This window comes from Colletes gigas, unplaced genomic scaffold (assembly GCF_013123115.1).
Source record: "Colletes gigas isolate AHSC1104 unplaced genomic scaffold, ASM1312311v1 Colletes_gigas_Sc00010, whole genome shotgun sequence".
NCBI lineage: Eukaryota > Metazoa > Arthropoda > Insecta > Hymenoptera > Colletidae > Colletes > Colletes gigas.
Window position 1 is genome coordinate 9513315 of NW_025106639.1, and position 21177 is coordinate 9534491.

General features: G+C 47.3%; 2 protein-coding genes across 2 annotated transcripts in view; one reads left to right on the forward strand and one right to left on the reverse strand.

Annotated features, from left to right (window-relative positions):
- Positions 1 to 17580, forward strand: part of LOC122397878 — a 41103-nt gene extending 23523 nt beyond the window's left edge. Inside the window, exons 2-8 of the mRNA XM_043397341.1 lie at positions 8692 to 8827; positions 9830 to 10025; positions 10583 to 10793; positions 10941 to 11265; positions 11360 to 11626; positions 11709 to 14688; positions 14958 to 17580. Of these exons, the coding sequence (XP_043253276.1) occupies positions 8692 to 8827; positions 9830 to 10025; positions 10583 to 10793; positions 10941 to 11265; positions 11360 to 11626; positions 11709 to 14688; positions 14958 to 15269 (4427 nt within the window). The 3' untranslated portion in view covers positions 15270 to 17580. The remainder of the gene's footprint in view (positions 1 to 8691; positions 8828 to 9829; positions 10026 to 10582; positions 10794 to 10940; positions 11266 to 11359; positions 11627 to 11708; positions 14689 to 14957) is intronic.
- The window catches only part of LOC122397881 (calmodulin-like), a 43807-nt gene continuing 37494 nt past the window's right edge, over positions 14865 to 21177 (reverse strand). Inside the window, exons 6-9 of the mRNA XM_043397343.1 lie at positions 19683 to 19739; positions 18895 to 19450; positions 17741 to 17743; positions 14865 to 14874 (exon numbers count right to left, since the gene is read on the reverse strand). Coding sequence (XP_043253278.1) covers positions 19368 to 19450; positions 19683 to 19739 — 140 coding nt within the window. The 3' untranslated portion in view covers positions 14865 to 14874; positions 17741 to 17743; positions 18895 to 19367. The remainder of the gene's footprint in view (positions 14875 to 17740; positions 17744 to 18894; positions 19451 to 19682; positions 19740 to 21177) is intronic.

Sequence of the window (21177 nt, forward strand, 5' to 3'; positions counted from 1 at the left end):
TGTGCAATAGCGGCACAAAGGAGTCTCTGATACCGATAATGCAGCCTTGTTTGGCTTGCCGTTGCTTGTCAACAAGTTCATCTTGTATGACTTGCATAATTTCTGACGTTTCGGTCTTGGATAAAGTACGTAAACAAGGTTGAGTCGATCGACGTATCTGAAAACGATCAAAAATCTGGACGATCGATCACCTAAAATATGGTAAAATTTTCCTTCTGTTTGTCACGTTGCCTCATCGTAGAATATGTTATTGAACAAATACTCCTAAGCTTCCGGTATCTAGAACAATGCTAAGCACACTTATCGGTGCGAATACTTTGCTATGCGATGTTTTCGAGATAACAACTTTCCTTTCACGCGCTTAAAACGGACTTACTCTATTGTTTATAAATTTTCAAAAAATGATAATGTTATCGGGAACGTTGTACAAAGGCCAAGCACACCGTCGAACTATCGGATATTTCTGTTCTTCGTACTAAAACTTGAATAAACGTAAATAAAGGGTGTCCGTAGGCATAGAGAACAAGCGTGTCAGCGAACGCGTTAAAACAGAGTTGAATTTACGCCGTTGCGTTGTTAGCATTGCAAAAACGAAGGTGTTAGCACGATGTAATCGGATGGTTTTCAAGAGGAAACGGCCAACGCGCGCAAGAGTGTCGGCTCGATTAAAAAGAAACGCGGTAATGCAATATAAGAAGCCGGCCACGATTAACTCACGTGAGACAGCTGTGAATCGGCTGATATTACATCAACGACCAGATACAATGCCGCGCTTCTATCTACAATACACGAATGCTAACGCATAGACGGAGCATCGATACAACTGCCGGCAAATACTTAATAACAGTCCGACTGTCAAACAGGAAGCCGTCGTTCTCCGTCTGAAACAAGACATACGAAGTCGCTTAAATTGTCTTAACGACGCGTCAACGTTGGTATTAAATATAAATCGATCGGTCGAGTTAATTCGAAGGAAGCTCTTCGAGAGAGCCTGGAGTTATTTTAAGATCATTTTCCAATAGTTGATCGATCGGCTTCTATACTTCTCGCTTCTTTTCCTTCGCAAACCGATACCTCGGAGAGTTCTTTGCGTTCTTTCAGTCGCTCCATCCAATTTTGGAGCAAATTGTAAAGTTTAACATCTCGATCGCGAGAGCAATCGTAACGCTAATTGATTTCAATCTCAAGCTCCGTTGATCACATTCATAGTATGTACTGATCTTTAGATGTATGACTATTAATAACTCGGTGATTCAGAATCCGCTTAAATATCTTACAGTCGACGATGCCAGTCCAGTTGACGTAAGAGAAGAATGGAAGAAATGCAGTCAGAACGACGGACGATCGATGAAACATATATTCGAGCATAAAACGATATGCATTTCACCATAAGTTATGTATTCTCGAACACATGTTCGCGACTGTCGTATTACAGACTATAGTCAGACATTCCTATTCGCGTATGAATCCAAAAGTATAACTCAAAAGTGGAACACGGGATAACGAATCGATGCATCACGCGCGTATAAATTTCTAGAAGCTGTATCCAAGATACAAAGCCAAAGAAAAAGGCATTCCTCCGAAGCAAACAACCACGCGATCGAGAATCGTTGCCGTCGGTCACGATATCGCAAAATCGCTGCCAAATGGTCGCTCGCTATTTGCGCATCCAGTGACTCGCGACCGCCTAGACCGCCAAGGCTCGCTCCTCCGTCGGTTGAAAATGCGTCACGCCCTGGTTCCCGCTGTCCGAGATGCGTTATCGCGAATCCACCTACCTAAACTGTTTGCCGCAGGAATTGCAACCACGCAACGTCTACGCCAGTGCAGCGTCTAGCCTTGACATTGTCCCCCCGTTACCTCGTGCTTACGTAATTCGCAGCCAACGGACCAACCACGTGCTAATGCAACACATGCCTAATGTGGTTTGATCGCGTGGCCACATGCTCGTCACGTAGGCTGCCTCGTGTGCTTACCTTGTATCGCTGCACGCGGTCCAACGTAGGATGCACCGCGTCTTGGTCAACCCGAGACTTGTTGCTCTCCGATCCGATTCAAGCCCTCCAACTAAATATGTTGTATATTTGCACGATTAATAACGAGAATCGAATAGTCGCGAGTATCCCGACACTCCGAGAGGAACACATTTGAAATCGCTCGGAATATTAGGAAGGAATTTGTCGTTGGCTCGATTAGCTCGGTCGATCGGGTCAGTCGTGTCTGCCGAACGAACGATTCCAGTTGGAATCTCGACTTGGCGATACGATCGGCGATCTCTCGTAAATAGCCGAGATAGAGGATTGCACGAGATCGATGCAGCCTCGTTGAACTCTGACTCCAAGTTCTATCGACGCCTGTTCTATCGAGGCGTTCGAGCGGTTCTGGTGGTTACGCACGTTATCGTGCACGGTACGATCTCGTTAATAATTGTTGCTAGGCGATGCTCGATTATTGCGAACGAATCCCCAGTCTATCGAGCCAGCGCGCGTGTAAATTATCGGTGTCGATGACTGCCGGAGGCGGATCGCCGCTCGATCGCTTCTGTTTGCTACGGGATTACAAAGTCGACCGACGCGTTAAATAAACGCGCGAGGTTTTATCGAGTTTGTTGCGGTAATTGCGTCGTTCGTACGGTGCAACGGATGGGTTGTTTACGCGGATAAGTTGCGATCGTACGAACGGATCCTCCAAAAACGTTTGGCGATCGGATACAACACGGTCAGGTTTACCGTTAGCTCCGCTAGTCTTTACGCTCGTCGTGCCAGGTCACGAAACACTAGAACCAAGGAACAATTGAGATTTCACAGTCATTCGCAAACAGTTTACGAAAACTGTTTTCGGGGAAATATAGTTTAGAAGACAAAGTAGATCGAGATCTAAGAAGAACGGTGAGCTGAGATTAACAAATGATAATACTGAAATCGATCCATATGTAAAATATGATATGTGATATACACGTTGGTACAAGTACAATTCTGGGTATTGCGAATGTATAATTTCGAAGCGACGATAAAGCGCACGATGCCGGTAATCCGATGTCACGCGATGCTTGATAGCTCATAAGCAAAGGATTCGTAGTAAAGAATCTGGCGGCGGAGAGGGGAAGATGTCAACTGCCTGGTAAGAAACCCAAGTTGAACCATTCAGTACTCGCCACAGAACCATCAAATAAGGAAGCATGCCAAAATCTCTAACATGTACGTCTACGGCTGTTAGAACGCTTTTCCGTTTGAACATTAATAACCGATATAACTACAGATGGGAGAAAACGCGACGCGCATCGATCAACATTGTGGGTTTCATCGACATGGAACGCAAGATCATCGATGCAACCGATGAGAAGAACGACCACGAACGACCACGAACGGTCACGAACGGCGCGTTCTTAACCGGTTTCGCGGTCGTACGTAAATCATTATTTGCGTCCCAAGTTCAACCGCGGAGTGGATTGTCTCCATTGATGCGTAATTGGTCCAGGGTTAAACGGTCCGAGGAAGCGTGCGGCAGCGATTCGATCGCTTTCGGTTTTTACTATCCGTCGCTAGCACCTTGACCGGTAGACGGTAGTTTGATCCAGTTATGATCGACGCTCCGTCCTCGAGCGCGTCGCTCGTTTCCGATTTCCCGATGGATCGAAGTGGAAGACGATTTGTCCGCCATGCGTCGCGTCGGTTAACCGCTCCACGCCTTCGGCCGTTGTTTCCGTGTCGATCGATCGCGGGACCACGCGTGTCGCCTATTCTTCCCGGTTGGAGACCTTCGTTCGTCACGTTCGTCACGTTCGTCACGTTCGCCGAGAGAAAGAGAGATAGCCACGGAACTGTACAACCAATCGTCGTGAACACGTCGCGTACACGCTCCAAACGAACAAAGAAAGACTATTTTCGTCTGGCCGTTTCATGGAAGTGACCCCGCAGCCGGTGGCACGTACATCTCGGTCCCTCGTATTTAGGTCGCAAGCCACGTTCTCCCGCCGCCCTGTACCGAACCGCGCAACGTTGGATACGAGCCTTGTTCCAAATTTAGTGCCGGGCACGGTCTCGAAAGGCTTCCATCCCCTCCGACCAACACTTTTTGGCGCTCGTAAAAGATTCTGAGAACGGAACCGTGCATTGTCGAAACCGTCTTCGTCTGTTATTGCACGCTTACTTTGCCATCGGCACACGCATACACACGAGACACGCCAACGATCGCCAATTCACCGAAATCTACTACGGTCTGGTGATGCAACCTCTGTCACGATACTTGCTCGTACTCGTTGTACGATAATTAATAGACGCACGATATGTACAATACCGATCAACGATTCGAGTATAGCCGCATCGTCGGTTTTCTAAACGAATAAGAGTCGAGTCGATGGGTTCAATCGTGATTTCGCGACCATGAATCTTTCTACTCGCGAACCAGGTCATCCGGTAACGTTGCCGGGGATCGGAAAATCTGATGGAGTTGGCGCAGCTTACTTAGCTGGAAGCATCGTCGACGTTATAAATTGCAGGAACCGCGGGAAAAAGAGAATAGATCAAACTTGACCTTAAATTATCCGAGCCGCACCTAAGAGATTCAGACAACGTCAGGGCGCAGACGTTGCGCGTGTGAATCGACCAATCTGAAATTTATTGTTCCGACGAAGGTCAAGCGTGGGAACGAAAGAGGACACCGCACCGAGCGCCTCGACGCCTACGTACCAACCCACTCTATCCGTGTAACTCGACGTCGTTCGGTACACACACTCCGCTCCGAATTACGTGCGATCGTAAATCAACATTTATGCCGAAGCACTCCTGTCTTATCCGGACACAGATTTCTAGGTTACAACTAACTTAAACTGGATCGATTACTTTATCTCGCGATTGCGCACAATCTAAGTTGTCTATCTTGGAGCGCGAAGGCTGACTCGCGATCCGATAGACTTTCCGTCGCTTTACTGCAGGAGATTGTCTGCAAAAGATAAATTAGGCTGATTTTTCTAACGCGAAAAACAAATGATTTGATCGTAAACATTCGTGTAAAGTATACATATGCATATAGAGGGAATTCTTAGCACGGGACCTTGCCAAGACGCTTGATGTTCAAGTCACGCCTTACTTCCAATTATTGTGTACGGTTTAGTCACGCGTATTCGTGAATCAGTAGCAGCGCAAGAGGTTAAAAGCTTCTTCGCGCGTGCTTTGCGCCGTGTATCGTGAACACAAGAACTTTGTTTATTGCGTTGGAAGCAGGGATACAAAGAAAGAAAGCACGATGATTAACGATACTGCTTTGTTTCTTGACGTATCGTTTAGAGCTCCGAAGATGACTAATCGATTCGCGAGAACCTGATTTGGTTCTCGCCAAAATGACAGTAACAGAGACTGTTAAAAGATGAAACGGAGCAATTTCCCCGAAGGAAAGTGCATTCGAGCAGCTGTGTCGATTACAATGGGAGGGAATAGTACTTTCTGTATCGGTAAAATGAACTCGTTCACCGGATCGATGCGTCACTGTACGATTCAAGAACTCGAAAGAATATTTGTATCGACTATCGCCACGAGTACGAAGAATGGTGGGGCTAATCCAAGTCGAAACTGGGTCGCATTTGACGCGATCGGTACAGCATAGTCCCTGTCCTCGCCTCATAGATCATACTTTTTTCGCTTTGCTTTCGCTTCTTATCGGCTGTCTGACCAAGAAGCTGCCAGTTCTTATCTAATTCTTCCCTAGGTCGTGACACACCATTGAAATGAAAATAGAGGAGATTAAATTTGTACAATATTGCACATGCCGATGTACGATGTACCAAATACGCACTCACGATATTAACAAACGCTATTTACGAGAAAAAGGAGAATGGATCGGTAAACTTCCACGCAACAGGCGTTCTTGATTCGTTTCACGAACGAGCATAAAGCTTGTCGTTTAAACTTTAATGATCTTTGAAGAAGTTGCGTCACAAAAAAAATGTTAAAAAACTAAGTAAATATGACATCTACACGGTCTTTAGGTGATAAAATTTGCTTCGTAAATATAAAAATAGACAGCTAAGTGTCAACAATTAACGAAACTTTGTGGATTGGCACATATTACGGACCTCGTACACGAAGGGTTAATTCTCGCTTCTCCTTCATTTTTGCAATTTAATTTGTCCGAGCGTCGAATCGACACGATGATGAAATATCGATGAAACGAAAAGATTTTCACGGAACAAAACGATACGACGACCATACCTAACTCAGACCTGGTTTTTTACATGTATCGCTGCGCACATATTTGCATTCAATATAAATATTTCCAATTTCAATCAAGGACAGGCGTTGACGATACTTTTTATTTGTTTTCCACGACAGATTTAGATATGTTAATACGACTAAGGCATTGCAAGCAAAACTACCTAATAGGATTGCAAAACTGTCATCGTCCATCTGTTCGCTTTGCGTTTACATTGATAGGTGCGAATCGTTTCGTCAAGAACGTCTACATCTCCTCTCCTTGTATTATAATATTTAATTTCCTTCGGTAAATTTTTGAAAAGAAATGTAGGCAATCGAAACAATGTCTCGTAAGTTTTTTTATAACATATTAACTATTAAAAACTTGAAATGTTGCGTTGCTCGATTGCTCGATCGCGTCAAGGGTTGAACGACCACGCAGACGGTATGATCGAGCAGAGTGAACGATGCATTCGCGCGCGACAAGGACAATGGTAGTAATTGGTAACGATCAAAGTTTTTTTACAGGATATTTTTCCACGGGTCTTAGGAAATCCATACTATCTCGTAATACCATAAATGTCCGTAACGAACCTGTTACGTACACTCCGACAAAATGATCGAATGAAATATAGAACGCGCCTTAGAGTTATTCTGTCCGACAGCTGCGATAAGATGTTTCCTTGTTTCATCGGCGGGCTAAATCGGTCAATTCGCGAGTAAACGTTTCCTCGAAGCAATTGCGGCGGTTCGAAACTCGCACTCGAAGAGGAACCCATCATTTAGCAAGTTAAACGTCCCATGGACGCGTGCCGTCGTCGGTCAACGTTGTCCGTATACTTAAAGGCTAATTGGAAAGCGGAGTGCTGGTAATTTACCGTTTATCCGAGACGAGGAACGCGTCATCGACTATCGCGGTGTCTATGGTTTAACGTGCGCGTTCTTTTCTACGTTTTTTTTTCGCTCCCCGACCTGTTTCGTTCGCGCCGCGTACACACCAGTGGTCTAGTTCCGGAGGACACGATGCTGCGGTCGACGCGAATAGTTGTTCGGGGTCAAACGGTCGTTCGGGCAATCGTTGTTGCTTTCGAGATTTAGGTCAAACTACGCCCAGAAGCGAATCGAATCCCCTGCAGTTCCTGGTACCTTGAACCCGCCGCGCCGTGGCAACAAACCGTCGATATCGATTGCCTTCGTTCACGGTATTATACCGTTCACAAATTAGTTATTACTCATTGATGCATATGTCTTTGGTAACGATACGTTTCGTTTACGCCAATTCGCGGTCAGAAAATTTCGGTCACGCAACACCATAGCAAGAGCAATAACCTTATACGTAGTGGGGTGGTGAAGGCGGGGCAGGTTTTTGCGAGAAATTTCCGTTCGTAATAAGTTTGACGCGTTCCTTAAACAAATCCATCTACAATTTACTCCGGTACGACTAAACGCGTTGAAAGTCGCACACATGCAGAATTTCGTTCGTAACGCGGCGACCGGTTGTCGATCAGGCTGTTTCGTAAGAAACACCTGCGAGTCATTATCCCTTGCCTACCTTGGCTTTCCCCGGCAATAAAGCGGTTCGGTTTGCCCTCGCAAAACGATGGAGCCGCGCTCTCCTCCGCCTCGATCAATGGCACAGAATAATCGCACGTGTCTGTTACGCTAATCCAAGTACATATTTCGCAAACGTTCCGAAAGCTATCGAGCCCGAATTTCGAGCTCGTCGTACCTCTTGTTCTTCTCTCTCTTTCGAACGAGATCTTCTCTGGTTTTTTCGCACTCTGCGTGTGCAGAAGCACGACAACGTAACAGGCGCGAGTTTCATTTGATTTCAGAAAGAATCGAGGGAAACGCGTTCCGTTCCTGAATAAACATTTTCTATTTTCTTGTAAACTCGGGCTGGCCGGCGCTGAAAATAGCAACCGAAGCGACGGCCACGAAGCTTCGGCGCCACGACACGATCCACGATACGAGTATGTACACACACACGCACACGGATGATGTATATTATAACGCGAGCTTATCGTTCGCGAGGTAAATTTAGGTCGCGAAAACGACAAAAGAAATTTCATGCAAACGCGACCTTACTTTCAAGTACAAACACTGTTTCGTTTCGGTGATTCTCAAGGCGCTGGTGTTTCGCGAGAGATGATCAACGATCGCAAATAATATAACGCCGCCGCGCAGTTTCACCAAACTACGGCTTCTGTCGGGAGTTTGAGAGAGGATATTTCGGTGTCGAAGGCGCGGTCGAAGCAACGATAAATAAACGATGGAAAAAGAGAACATCCGGATATTCGAGAGGGCGAGATCACGGCGCTCGCGACGCTGCTCCCTGACATTTTCGAAAACATGTGCTCGGAAACGTATGCACGAATAAAACTACAGCGAGATGTTATCACGATTACCGATCGATTTTCCGCGCGAGCAAAGTCGGCCAATGGGATTCCCCGGCGTTCGACTCGTCTATGGACACGACTGACTGTTCCGTTTTACGTTACAGTTGTCTACTGCGACTATACCGCCTCTGGAAGGTCGCTGCAGTTTCTCGAGGATTACATCGCAAAGGAGGTGCTACCATGTCTGGGCGATACGCGAGCGTCCACGTCCATCTGTAGCTTGCAGTCCTCTCTGTTTAGGTAAGTCCATTCCGAAGATACGCACGCCATCGAACGATCGAGGTCGCGAACAGAATTCGCGCGCTCGTTAACGGCGACTAACGACACATCCGCGTTCGGTACTAGAGCCAATCGTTTCCCAGAATTAATTCCAATTACACCGTTGGAAAATAGCTCTGTTAAGAAATAATCGGCGCGGCAAATCGATGAAAATCGAACCTTCCTCGTAAGTACATATATCGCGGATTGGAAAACATCCAGCGATCGGTGGTGCGTTAAAAATTCCTAATTATCGATTTCCTATGACCCTGCGACATTAATACGAACGTGTACGATTCCGGTTAATGTACAGTATCCTCGATAAACGCGACTCGTTTTCTGCGTCGCTCGAGCGTTGCCTTTCTATTTCGCTCGGAGTAGGAACGATTGTACGTTACGTTGTTGGTTTCCTGTAACTCGAACGGTTCGAAACCGATCGGCTACGATATAGTCTCGGATGCGAACGAATCGTTTCGCGGGCAGAGCCGTCTCGTTATCCTTAAATCTTATGCAAACGAACGTAAGGGTGGTTTTGCTCGGCGTTCCGCTCCCTGGCACTGACGTCCCGGATCAATATCCACCGACGCGAGCGCCGACCACTTACCAGCTGATCGCCCGATCAACAATCACAATAACAATCGTGTATTTGATCGAGGTTGATCAATATCGATCGTTGGCTCGCGATCAAAACTAGCAATTTTATGCCATCGAGCTTGTCCGATGCGGTGCAATTTCGGTGGTCGAACGGGAGCCGGTGTTTTCGATACGATCGTCGACGTTTTTGGAATTGTTGCTCCCCTCGGCGCGGCGTCGCGGCGTCGCGACTTTGATCGTCCGTGGGATAAGTCGACCTCGACGTCGCGACCTCAAAGCTACCAAGAAACACGAGAAAATCTCTCGTACGCCCTCGGTAGATCTACCAGTCGCGTTTTTACGATCGTTAATGTCGACGGAAGGACAAATCGATATATCCTGACGTTACAGACACGAAGCCAGAGACATCGTCAGACACGCGGTGGGGGCCGGCGAGCAGGATGCAGTGCTGTTCACGGGTCAAGGCACGGCTGCTGCCCTTCGCGCGCTCTTGCGACACCTCGATCTCACGGGATCCACCGTCGTCTTTGTGGGACCGTTTGAGCATCACGCGAATCTACGGCCTTGGCGGGAGCACGGTGTCAGGGTAAGAAATATATAACGCGCTCAAAGCTACACGGAAGAATTTTTCAACGGTGAGTCAAAAGTATTCTCGTCGCAGAAAGCGTCGGTGTAGCGTTTCATGGTCTGGAACGATACTCGAACGTTATCGAGGACGTTGAACGAGATTTTAACGAGAATGCTTCTAAATCACCGACCGTTGCTTTCGAGCGTTGATTTATTTCACAAAGTTCGGTAATCTGCAAATAGTATCCAATTCGTTTCCAAGGAATGTGATCGAACGTCGAGTCTCGCGCGGATACGCGACTGTAAATGTTTTATTTTTTCCTCGAGCGAACCTAGATTCCGAAGAAACATTTTTGCCTGCTCGACGAGCGATAAAACGCGAACGTATGGCACTTTTTGCCGCGGAGGGAGGACATTTTCAGCATTTTAAAGTACGATCGAAACGGCTTAGCGTGCTGTATTTTTTTTTTTTGCGACCCACCGTAATATTCTTCCTAAAAGTGTTTGGTTTCGCGAATGGATACTTGATACAATAACAAGCGTCGCCGTTTATTAATGTTCGAACGATCGTTACAGATAGTACGAGTATCCGAAACCCGGGAAGGTTTCTTAGATCTGAACGATCTCGAGCGAAGTTTAATGAAAGTGCGAGCGGACGGTGTCACGCAAATGATCGGGTGCTTCAGCGCTGCGAGTTGCATAACCGGGGTTTTGGCAGACGAAGTCGCTACGACCCTTCTTCTGCATCAGTATGGGGCGCTTAGCGTCTGGGACTACACCACCGCAGGTAATGATCAGCCGATAGAGGTCGAAACAATGAAAGGTATTAAAATTCATGTAATCGATCGGCGAGAAAAATATCGGACGTTGTCTTAGGAAAGTTGATCTCTTAACGGCGTTTGTTCGTATTCTAAATTTATCTTCATCTTCTCAGCCCCGTACGTTCAGATCGATATGAATCCTCACTTGCCCGGTGTCGGAGAGACAGCCGTTCACAAAGACGCGATTATTTTCGCCGGACACAAGTTCATCGGCGGGGTTCAATCACCCGGTGTGCTCGTGACCAAACGGTCTCTATTGAAGGATAAAATTGGCACGGAAGACATGAGGGATTCCCATCACTATCATCGAGACCCGGAGCTTCGCGAAGAAAGCGGTACCGCCGGGGCCGTCGAGACCATCAGATGCGGACTCGCGGTTCAATTGAAGGAGAGCGTTACACCGCGAGCGATCGTCGCTCGTCAAGATAAGATATCCAGGTACGATTCTTCTCCTATACGGTAGAAAAATAACCTTTCGTAATAAAAATTATCGAGATCGAAACCCGCTCGCTTCCTGTCCGTCTCCCATTAGGCAAGTGTTGGCTCACGTACGCACGATTCCGGAACTGATTCTGCTAGGCAGCGGTTCGCAGAATGTTAAGAGGCTTCCCATCTTTTCGTTCATGGTGCGTCATCCGCGAGGCACGTTTCTTCACCACAACTTCGTGTGCGCCGTTTTAAACGACGTCTTCGGCATACAGGCGCGCAGTGGGTGCGCGTGCGCGGGTCATTACGCTCACGACCTGATGGGAATCGACCAAGAGCTCGCCAAGGAATACCAAAAAGTTCTCATAGAGGGGTAGGAATATAGTTCGAAATAAAAGTTGCGTCGCGACGAACAGTTAAATTAGATTTTCTAACGAAACTATGCTTATTTTTAGCGAGCGGAGCAACGCGAACGAGGAGACAAACGCGGAAGGTCTGAGGCCGGGTTTCGCGAAGCTCTCGTTTCCGTATTTCATGTCCGAAGCGGAAGTTGCCTTCGCGTTGGAAGCACTGAAAATGGTAGCCACGGAGGGTTGGAAGCTGCTACCTCAGTACGCGCTGAATCCGGATACCGGCGAGTGGCGGCATCACACAAACAGCGTGTTCAAAGAACGAAAGTGGCTCGGTTCGATCAGATATACGGATGGGAAAATGAACGCGTCCGAGAGACGGGTGTCCGGGTCGGGCGTCGTTCCGCAGAACTACGGCGATTGTTTGCAGACCGCGCGAAATATTTTCAACCGCGCGAGGAAAATGGCACAGAGATACCCTCTGCAGATCGATCGTAGCCACAATTTTGTGTCCGAACGGATGGAAAGTCTGCGATGGTTCATGTTGCCGAGCGAGGCGCAAGATCTTCTCCTCGGTAACTCGCAAAACGTGAAGCAAGACGTGCCTTTCAATCCGATGTTGTCGTGGAACCGATTCGGCCATCATACGCCGACGACCACGCACGACAGTCTAGTGAATTGCTTAGCTCTTGCGAACAGCATCCGTCGGCTAAACAGCGACATTCCTCAAACGGGAAATGCTCCGATCTCGGCCATGTCGCCCAGACACCGTAGCCTTCCAGCCCTGAGCACCGTCAAGCGGACTCTGACGAACGTTGTCGAGACCAAGCCAAAGTTCCCGAGTCCCTGTTGTAGCCGGAACGAACAGGAACGATCGCAGAACACCGAGCGAAACAGCGACTCGACCGCCGGTCAAAGGTCGCCGGCTACTTGCCCGAGTTCACCGAGGCCCGTCAGATTCGCCGTTGGCGAAGCTGTGACGCCTACGGCTCTCGGTGGGATCCCTTACCCGAGCAACAGGCCGACCAAAGAGCAAAGGGATCTGCTGGACAGCGCGAACGCTGGACGTGCCAGGTGCAATTCCCTAGGTAGCACCGGCGCCGGGGAGAACCTTTCTTCGGGCAATCGCAAGGTAGCGTCCTCGTCGTCTTCGCCTATACCGCCGCTTCCATTGAGCCCGCAAACCTTGACCAGCTTGGGCCTGGCTGGAAGCAACGTTAGCTCGTCGAAACACAGGAAACACCATTGTAGCTGCGGCATTCAAGTCGAACTAAGTTACGTGGACCTGGACAACGAAAGTCCGAGTCACTCGATCTTGTCGTTGAATTATCACAACACGGCCTCGCCTCCGTCTTCGTACTCGTCCGTCGGCGATTACGCGGAAAAGTTGGTCGGCGGAGGTAGGTCGTCGCCGATTTGCACCAACAGCGGACAGAGATCGGAGGACGATCTGAGCGCGTACGTGAAAGAGGTAACAAAGGAGCTGGCAACGGAAATCAAGTCGGAGATCCGTGAGGTGATTTCAAAGGTCGACGACGCGCTATCCGAGACCAACACGTCCGAGAGTACTCCGCAACATCATTCGCGCAACCTCGCCGCGATCGGGCAACTGTCGGCCGAGGACAAACAGCTCAGACACGATTCGTTCACCGCCAGCGACATCGCGGAATACTTGATGGAGTTCTCCAAGGAGATGGCCAGCGAGGTCAAGTCCGAGATCAGATGCATGGTGAACGCGGTGGACGGACTTCACAGGCACTCGCCGGACGCTTCCGCTTCCGACGTGTCCTCGAACGGATGCGGTTCCCCCGATAGGGGCAGAATCCTTCCATCGTCCGCGTCGCCGAGACTCTCGAGCGCCAGACGAAGCGGACCGATCGAGATCTCGGGAAAGGTCGGCGAACTGACGCAGCAAGAGAGCAAGATGTCCAGCGAGTGTTCCTCCGACGAGACCGTGATATACGTGATGAAGCCGGCCGAGAACGAGCAGCTGGTTCGCAATCAGTCGAAAACCGACGACGAGGAAGTGGTGCACGACCTGGACGACGACCTGAACGAGGACGACGCTCACGAACGCGGCGGCTTGGATATCGGCGACGCGCGAAAGATTCTTCCAAAGATCTATTCCGCGGTGAATTCGGTCAGCTCGCAGGACAGCGGCATCAACTTGTCCTTCCACGAGAGCGACAAATCTCTAGACTCGGTGGACTTGAAGCGCAGCAGCAGCGCCGAGTCCAATTCCACGAACAGCTACGGTCGCAAGCCAAGAGCCGCGTCCATGACCGGTATGTCTAGCAAATCCAATTGCAAGCAACAGGTTCGCCAGAACGACGACTTTTCGGAGGACGAGGAGTGCTCGAGCGATCTCAAGGAGGAGGAGGATCAAGCGGTGCCGTTCGAGTCGAAAGATGGCAAGACCGAAGCGTCGTCTCAGGTACAGTGGCACTGTCCGCCGAAGAACGTATGGAAACCGACGGTCGAGGCTATGCAAGAGTTCGACATGATTCGGGACAACGATAGAGTTTTGGTCTGCTTGTCCGCCAACGGTAAGGATTCTTTATCCCTGTTGCACACGTTGCATCAATACAGATTCTACGTGAGGTCGAAGGGCGTGGATTTCGAGATCGGCGCCGTCACGGTGGATGCGAACGAATCAGATTCGATCGCGATAATTAATTATTTGAAGACCCTGGACGTTCCTTATTTCTACGAAGAGAAACAAACGACCGTCGACTCTAAATGCACCGGCAGCGGCGAGAATCGACCGGAAGATCCCCTGGACACCAGCGGGGCGTGCAGCTTTTGCAATCGAACCATCAGAGCGAAACTGTACTCGGTCGCCAAGCGACACAATTACAACGTGCTGGCCATCGGCCAGCATCTCGACGACCTCACCGAGGGCTTCCTCGTTTCGGTGTTTCACGGTGGCAAGTTGAAAACCATGAAGGCCCACTATTACGTACGCCGACACGATATCAGGGTCGTCAGACCGTTCGTTTACGTTCGAGAGAAATCGCTGAGGCAGTTTGCCGAAAACAAGAAGCTGTTGACTTTGCGAGAAACGGGGTCATGCGACCTTCCCGAGGTAACTTCGTTATTTATAACTATAATTGTCACAGTTGCGCGCGCGAGCGCGTCTTTAATTAGACTCGATCGATAGCACCGTCCAACAAATTTTCACTATTTTCAGTTTCGTAATATCCGCTACGAACGCGGAACCAGAGTTGCTCTATCGTTTGTAAAAATACGGAAAGTTAATTTTAAAATAACTCTTTTTACCAAAATTTCTATCTCTGAAAAACTGACGGTGATTAGTATTTAAGGCCCGTTCCAATCGTGAAAATTGCTTTGCAGAAGCGGAATCAGAGCAAAGAGCTGATCGTCCAGCAGGACCGCAGCCATCCTCGTCTGTCCTGGTCCTTGAGATCGGCTTTGCGACCGTTGATAGACGCCCATGGACAACAAACCGATTCGGACGGTGCTTGTGGCGTGGGAGGTAGCGGCGCGAACAGTTCTAACCTCGGTAGCGGCAACAATAACGCGAACAACCAACAGAAGAGACATCGAAGAGTAAAGGTTAATTCCCTGACGACCGTTTCCGCGGTTCAGGTGCAATCGCAGGGACACGATGGCGACGAAGAGACCGACGAAGAGCCGGTCCTTTGAGGGAGACCCGTCGCGAGATGGGATTCCAGTCGTTCTTCGATCTCATCCGTGCACCATCGTCGAAAATTACCTTTGCCGGCCTTCTCTGTCGTCAGGAGAAGGCGATTACGTTTCGCGGCTGTCGCCGCCACTGGAAACGTTCAGGATCCCGAGGGAGAATGCTAAGGGATCGGATGGTAGCCGAACCGCGACCTACGGATCGTCGACGCTTGGAAAATACGGAGACGAGTTTCGGTTTTCGCGGTTGAATCGCGCGTGGCTCGCAACCCTCGTCCCTCTTTACCGAACAGTACTCGTGTCAGTGGCGCGTGTTTTGACAGTTTTAATCGCTCGACGCCTGGCAGGGTGTCGTTCAAGAATTTATCGAACGTTTCAGGATCGTGAGCTGGAAAGGTTTTGTTGTTCGCTGATACGAAAATACTCGCGGAAGTTTAGGAATATTTTCGAATTTCGTATTGGATAGGGGAGGATTCGTAATGAAACTTTGATGCACGAAAATAGGAAATTTTTCTCGAGCTGCAGACGCGACGACGGGTATCGACTGGTTTTTGTCTTTCAACCAGGTGTGATCTGGATCCATCTGTATCTAACAGAAATGCTTCAAACTACTTAAAACGTTGTGCGCGGTTAAATGTTTTCTTACCTATGGACACTTAGCGTTTAACGGTTTCGGCACTTTGAGACTTCGGTTGAACTTTTCGAGGTCAGCAGAAGCGTTTTAATATTGGCGATTGTGCGAAACTGACGGCAAAAACTTAAGCAGCTGGTCGTTCTTTATGCGCAGTTGGTCTAAGAAATACGCGAGTCGTTGTTCTTTCGTCGTTGCGATCAGCAATCCAGCAGGTATACCGGTAAAACGTGAAAGGATAATGCTTAGCGAGTACACCTTTCGACGCTCCGGTTGGACTTGAAAATTAGCGGGAATCGATCTGATCGATCCACGTACTGTTGGGTGTTGGTACACGAGCAAACACGAGGAACGCAGCGACTCGAGATACGCCGAAACCTCGACTGCTCAAAGAACTGCCACGCGGTACAAAGAACACTTAATTTTTTATATAATTGTGATTTGATAATCCAAGAATACGCGTCCCGCTTCGACGATACTTAGAGTTACTACGATTTTAAGATACAAAATTTTTTGTAAACCGTAACTGTCGCCAGACGATGGTCGAGACAAGTCCCCTTTTCGATCAATTTTTTGACTATCGAAAGCGACTGAAATTTCCTAACGGGGGTGAAAAGTAAACGCGTTCGAGTTCTGTTATCGTCGGCGAATCGATAGGGCGTTCATTTTTTTTTGCGGTCAACGAAAATGTCGCCCTTGGCAATTCGGTAACGTTAAGGGAAACTTGACGAAAAGTAGGGGAACCGTGCGATTTCCGACTTCGAAGCGCAGAAACTAATCGACGAAGGATTTGTTAAAATTACCTGGGTTAGGTCTGGTCCAGACGCACGAAGGATAAAACGAGATCGTGGGCTTAAGGTTCTGACAAATTCTTAGCCGTACGTACTTTGATTGCACGCACAGAAAAGTGCGCGTTCGCGCACGCATATACTCGTAAATACGTGTACATAGTATATGCTTGTCACGAGTAAGCCGAAGGAACATGGTATATCATTAAACGAAAGCTTTTTCCTCTTAACTGGTACATACGTATACATATACATTATAAATATATACATATATCGCCTTGTTCGAGATCATTGGCGAATCATATTTTTTGACTATTGTATAGCCTTTTTTTTTTTTGTCGATGGGAAAGAATGAGAATACGCGCGATACCTTTGATTCCAACGTAAGCGTAGAAGCACTTTGAAATCTATTTGTCATTCGACCGATGGACTGGTGTATAGAACAAAATATTCCAGTCGCGATGATATTTTTACCAAGCGGAAAGAATGCCAGTTAATGGTGTAAAAGCTGGATAGCATAGAGAAACTTAAAATGTAAGACAGTTGGACGCGCCAGTAACCAAATACGAGAGAGTCGCAAACGTTCGCGTCGAAGTGCCGGTCGATAGATCGACACGATACTTAACGAGAAAGTCTTACGTTTTCGTTTTTTTTTTTCTTTTTTTTTTTTTTTTATATATATGTTTTCGTTAGTCGTACGCTCGCTACTATTAGAATTACGAAGTAAGGCTCGTATCGTAGGCAGCCATTGCGGAACATACGCAGCCGTAGATTCTCTACACGCATTTTGCGTCGTCCGACTCGTTCGAAGGCTCGTTTCGTTATCGGTCGCGAGACGGAACGCGTGTCGTTATGACAGAGCATGGGTTTACAACAACGTAAACGGCAACAATAACGTGAAACGAGAAATGGAAGTCTTGATCTACATGGATTTTCGTGGATAGATAATACCATATTTTCCGAGAGTTACGAGAGGATGTTGTTACTGTAAAGATATGTAAGTTTATTTATCGCTAATAAAAATGAACGTTTAAGAAAAATAAATGACAGTTAACGGTCTGTTTGTCGTGGAAACGAGTACCCCGTTTTGATCTAAGCTCTTTCCATTTTCATTGCTTTGTTCCGGTGGCGCGAATTCACGTAACATCGAGAAGATGAACGTGGAGATACGTGCCCCGTTATGTTTTGGTATCATAATTCTTTCAGTATGGACCGAGTTATCGTTCATTTTATTTGCGTATCGGTTGGACCGGGAACGGTAAGAAATAACGTGCCACGAAAAAAACGTTAGTTTATTAGATTTATTAGACCCTTTAAAATATTTGAAACAGCGTGCGGCTTTTGTTATTTGGCGTAGCAGTGAAATATCGTTTAATAAGGTACAGAGTACGAATCTCGAAGAGAGCAAAGCGATCAATATCGATTTAAAATTTCATTGTAGCTTCTCTCGAACCAGGTTTCAAAGCCCCGTTTATATTTTCGGCCGTAAATCGGGCCGTAGAGGGAAGGCCGTTCGCGTCGCATTCCATCGAGAGATTTTCAAAGTATGTATAAGCGCAAATTGTCGATCGTCGACAAATTATGTTTCGTCCCTCTGTCGCGATGGGCACGCGTAGTAGCTTTCGGGTTCGGCTTCGTCGATCGATCGTTTCACGGTATCGTTCGTGTTGTTCTTACGGTTACTTTAAACGAGATACAATGCGAACTAGATTAGACAAGAGTAAAATCGAAAAATTCACGTATCTTACGAGAAAAAATTAATCACGATCGAGTCGCGAGTATATATGTATATCGACGGACGAAACTCGATCAGAGTCGATAAATGTTCCGTTTCGTCGGTAGGTTTCTCTCGCGGACTGCTCCTGCCTCCCTCGCTGATTTCTCGCTTTTTACATCACCACCGTAAACCACCGAATATGATTCACCAAGATTTATCAGTAGATAGTTTTCAGCACAGATAACGAAGGAAGTTAGACGTTTGAGATTTTACGAGACTTGTTGAAATTTTATGTCACGCGATACGTGGGTTCTCGTAGGTACGATAGATCAGGCACGATTGGCATGCTATCTGGTTTTTATTCAAATATCCATTTTACGATTTACCTTTTCGCATCGAGTTTACGCAAGATTTTTCTGCTGCATACAATTTAAGAATGCTTAATCTGCGACAAATAAATCTGTTACAGACTATTTTGTCGGTTCAAGTAACTGAAGTAGACGTGCTTCTAACAAGAGACGAGTATCGATTGACTATATCAGTTTAAAATACGATCGGATAACATAAAATTCCACAAGACGTCGTATCTACGAATCTTACGATAGGTGCGATTAGGGCTTGTCGAAACGTTCCTCTGACATTTACCAAAGATCGCGAGCGTCGCGGCTAGATCGAAACGTTGGATTCGAAATTGCATCGTGATTTCGTTCCGACGTTAGAGAGTGGCACACTCTAACGGTGCGAAACGTAATCATCTTGCGCGTCGGCGCGAATTCGAAACCTTCTCGGTGTTGTTTCTCCTTGTTATTTTGTCGGGCTGTACGTCGGATAAAATTTTTCTCCGCGCATTGTATTCGCAACAGTGAATACCAGAGGAAAAACGGCGCAGAAATCGCGGTCGCTCGTCGCTGATGGCTCATCGTTAATTCGTTCTATCTAACACAGAGACGAGAATAGGTAAAATTCTAGTAACCCGGGGACAGCACCTCCTCGTCCTCGTCCTCTTCGTCGTCGTCGATTCCTGGCTCGCCGAGCGCGTGGACAAATTCTGGAACAACGAAATTCTCGTAAAAATACGTTCCTCGCTGCCTGAGACCAAGTTCGATTGTTCTATTCGGGTAAAGTATTTTATTAGAAAAGCAAGACGGTAAAATTCTATTGAAAATTTATCGGTTTCGAAGCACAAGACGATTCCTTGCTGCGTACCGTTCGAGTTTCTCATGACCGCGGTCGCGAAACGAGGAAAGTGTAATTGGCAAAACGCGTGCATGAAAGCTTACCGTAGAAATCGATTCGTCCGTCCCCGTCCACGTCCACTTCCTTGATCATATCCTCGACTGAAACACAGTGAAAGCAGCTTGTATCTTGTACTTGATTCAAGCTGAAATGTTTCACAAATCTCCCCAGACGGACGGGAAGAACCGTCGGTGGTTAGTTTTCCGGCAGTTTCCCTCTCTCTCTCTCTCTCTCTCTCTTTTGAAATTGTACAACCGCGTACGTTTTACCAGAACGATTACAGAGTGGTCAGACAGACTGACGGAAGGTGGAAATTAATATCGCCGCTATTACCGCTACCCGTTCACCGACATGGCAAATATTGCATTTGGCTTGATTAAAATCACCCATGGACGATCGTATGCTAATCGACGCGACGGGCGTGCAATTTAATTTTTAACTCGACTTCCCCGCCGCACCGCCGCGCCAGCACTCGGGTTTCCGTTAAATCTGTCCGACGAGATATCGCGCGAGGTATTAATATGCCGCATTACTTTTCCGTCATGAAAAGTGCACCGACAATTCCCCGCGTAAAACCGATAAACCGTACAACCTGAAAGCGGAAAAAACAATTGGTTCGCCGCGAGTGAACGTTTTTTGGCTTGTTGCGGTGATTTCGAACGAGCGGTCCGGTCTATTCAATTCGAATTCAATATTCAGGGAAATCGCGATTAACAGAGTCTCGCGAAACAATGCGACGATTTAGCGATGGAGACGAACAGATCTTATCATTATATGATGCATAGCTACGCGCAAACTTGACAAGATTCAGCAAGATTCAAATTATTTTCAATCAAGAACACGTCCTCGTCATTGCGAATTAATATTAATAAATATCTATCGAAATAATTAGAACGTTAGCAAGAGACGAACGTACATCTAATCCCGTTATTCGCGAATCAGGTCCAACGAGCTCTTCGTTTTTTGCGGTCTCTTAATTTAGTGTTAATTCCAATCACGCTTGCCAGAGACTCGCGAAAGAACTCGCACGAACTTGTCCTAGAACCAGAGAATAAATCCTTAGCGTCCAACTTTATTTCTTCGTAGGATTTCCTCTTCCACTGAAAAGAACGAAGATGTACAGATCCAGGGTTTCCAACGACCCCATCCACGAGGACAATTACCACGTAATGACAATAGGAAAATCGATCTCAAGACCGTTCTGAACTTCTTCGTTCTTTCGATATCGCTGGAAAAATACCGCTCCCGCAGGACATTTCCCACCATTAGCGTAATCGGTTCAATGCCTCGCGGCAATTATTAATACGAGCAGAAATACTATGTGTACAGCACAAATTGATTCCGATCAATTAGTAACCCCATCCCATGTACCGACGTATTATTACGTCGTTCACTATAGACAGAGGTCAATAGAGGGAACTCAATTTACCGTCTCGCAGGAGGGGGTTTGTGCGCGCGTTCGTACGCAATCGTACGCTATTAACGCAGAGCTGGAAAATTTATACGAGATTATTATCCTCCTTGATTGTTCGCGATGAA